Source organism: Volvox carteri (assembly GCF_000143455.1).
Source record: "Volvox carteri f. nagariensis unplaced genomic scaffold VOLCAscaffold_346, whole genome shotgun sequence".
In the NCBI taxonomy this organism is placed as follows: Eukaryota; Viridiplantae; Chlorophyta; class Chlorophyceae; order Chlamydomonadales; family Volvocaceae; genus Volvox; species Volvox carteri.
In genome coordinates this window covers 11,161-12,400 of record NW_003307876.1, presented here as the reverse complement: position 1 = coordinate 12,400, position 1,240 = coordinate 11,161, and the positions used below count along the sequence as shown (strand labels likewise).

At 49.9% G+C, this 1,240-nt stretch overlaps 1 protein-coding gene across 1 annotated transcript in view; it reads right to left on the bottom strand.

Annotated features, from left to right (window-relative positions):
* Positions 1-192: 192 nt before the first annotated feature.
* The window catches only part of VOLCADRAFT_101086 (uncharacterized protein), a gene marked incomplete at both ends in the record, with an annotated part of 8,906 nt that continues 7,858 nt past the window's right edge, over positions 193-1,240 (bottom strand). Inside the window, 2 exons of the mRNA XM_002959541.1 lie at positions 193-270; positions 948-977. Of these exons, the coding sequence (XP_002959587.1) occupies positions 193-270; positions 948-977 (108 nt within the window). The remainder of the gene's footprint in view (positions 271-947; positions 978-1,240) is intronic.

Here is a 1,240-nt window from a genome sequence, read left to right as displayed (position 1 = left end):
CCTTTACAACACTTTCCCTCATTTTTTTACCACAATCTCCACGTCGCAACATGTAATGGTTGTGCAGCCCCAACAAGACCTGCCAAATCCGCCGGCATCCGCTCACAAGCTCTGGTTCCCCTCCCACAACTCCCACATACACCAGGCACATACAGCAATTTGCTGACCTGATCTGCGTTGATAACTTGCCTCCTAAGCCTCCAGAATCTTCTGGTTCTTGTCCCCCTCGACCCCCAACCCATGACCTCCTACATCAGCGCCAACCAGCCACTGGGTCAAGCAGCCAGTGTATGTGCGAGATTCGTGCACGTATGTACCGGCGCGATGCTTTTCGGCAACGGCTTCATCAAACGGAACAAGACTTCCAACCAGATCAGAAAAACTTAAGTACGAAACTGTATCCCGTGCAAAGCTGAATCAATGGAAATCAACGCCGCACTAAATATGAATTATTACCTCTCTATCCCAGTCGACCACTTGATGCACCTTTGCCTATCCTATTCCTCCTCCTGAAAGCCTGACGAGACACCGATGGCCAACCGTCAACCGAAAACAATTAACCGGTGACAACCCAACCAACAAAAAAAGAGTAATACGAAGCAACCTCCTTATCAAAGCACCACACAGTTTTGAGACGCGGATTCGGAAAGATACGATCAACTTTAAGTGACAGAACAATTGTTGCAGCGGTTGTATGACCTTAGCAGCAACGAAAATCCGTTTCTTAGTTGAGGAAGCGCCCACGCAGCGAATGCCGTTACCCGTCATTCCGGGCCCATGCTTCGAAACTGAGTGAGTGTTTGTTTGCCAGTGAAAAGGACAAAATCCTATCACACATCCTACACAATACAGCACTGAGCACACAATCATCATATACCCACATTTTCGCTGAACGCCTACACAAATTAAGCCGGCAACTCCCGTCAGCGGCCGCCAGGGCGACTCACTCTGTATCCCTCCAGTTTCAGCTTAAAATGCTGCGGGGAAACGCCGGAGGAAAAGCCGCATTCGCAACCGCCACACGGCATGACATCACAACCGCCAACATCTTGAGTTTGACGCAGAATACAACAGTTACCGATAGTTGACCGGTCCGCGGTCTCAGTTTAGGGAGTAAGGGTAGCTCGCCTGGAGTGGTAGATCCCCCACTTGAATTCATGACTTACGAGGGCATCACTGGATGTCGACCTGGATGTCGTATCGTTCCACCTTGTAATCACAGGGACAGCCTTTGATGGCG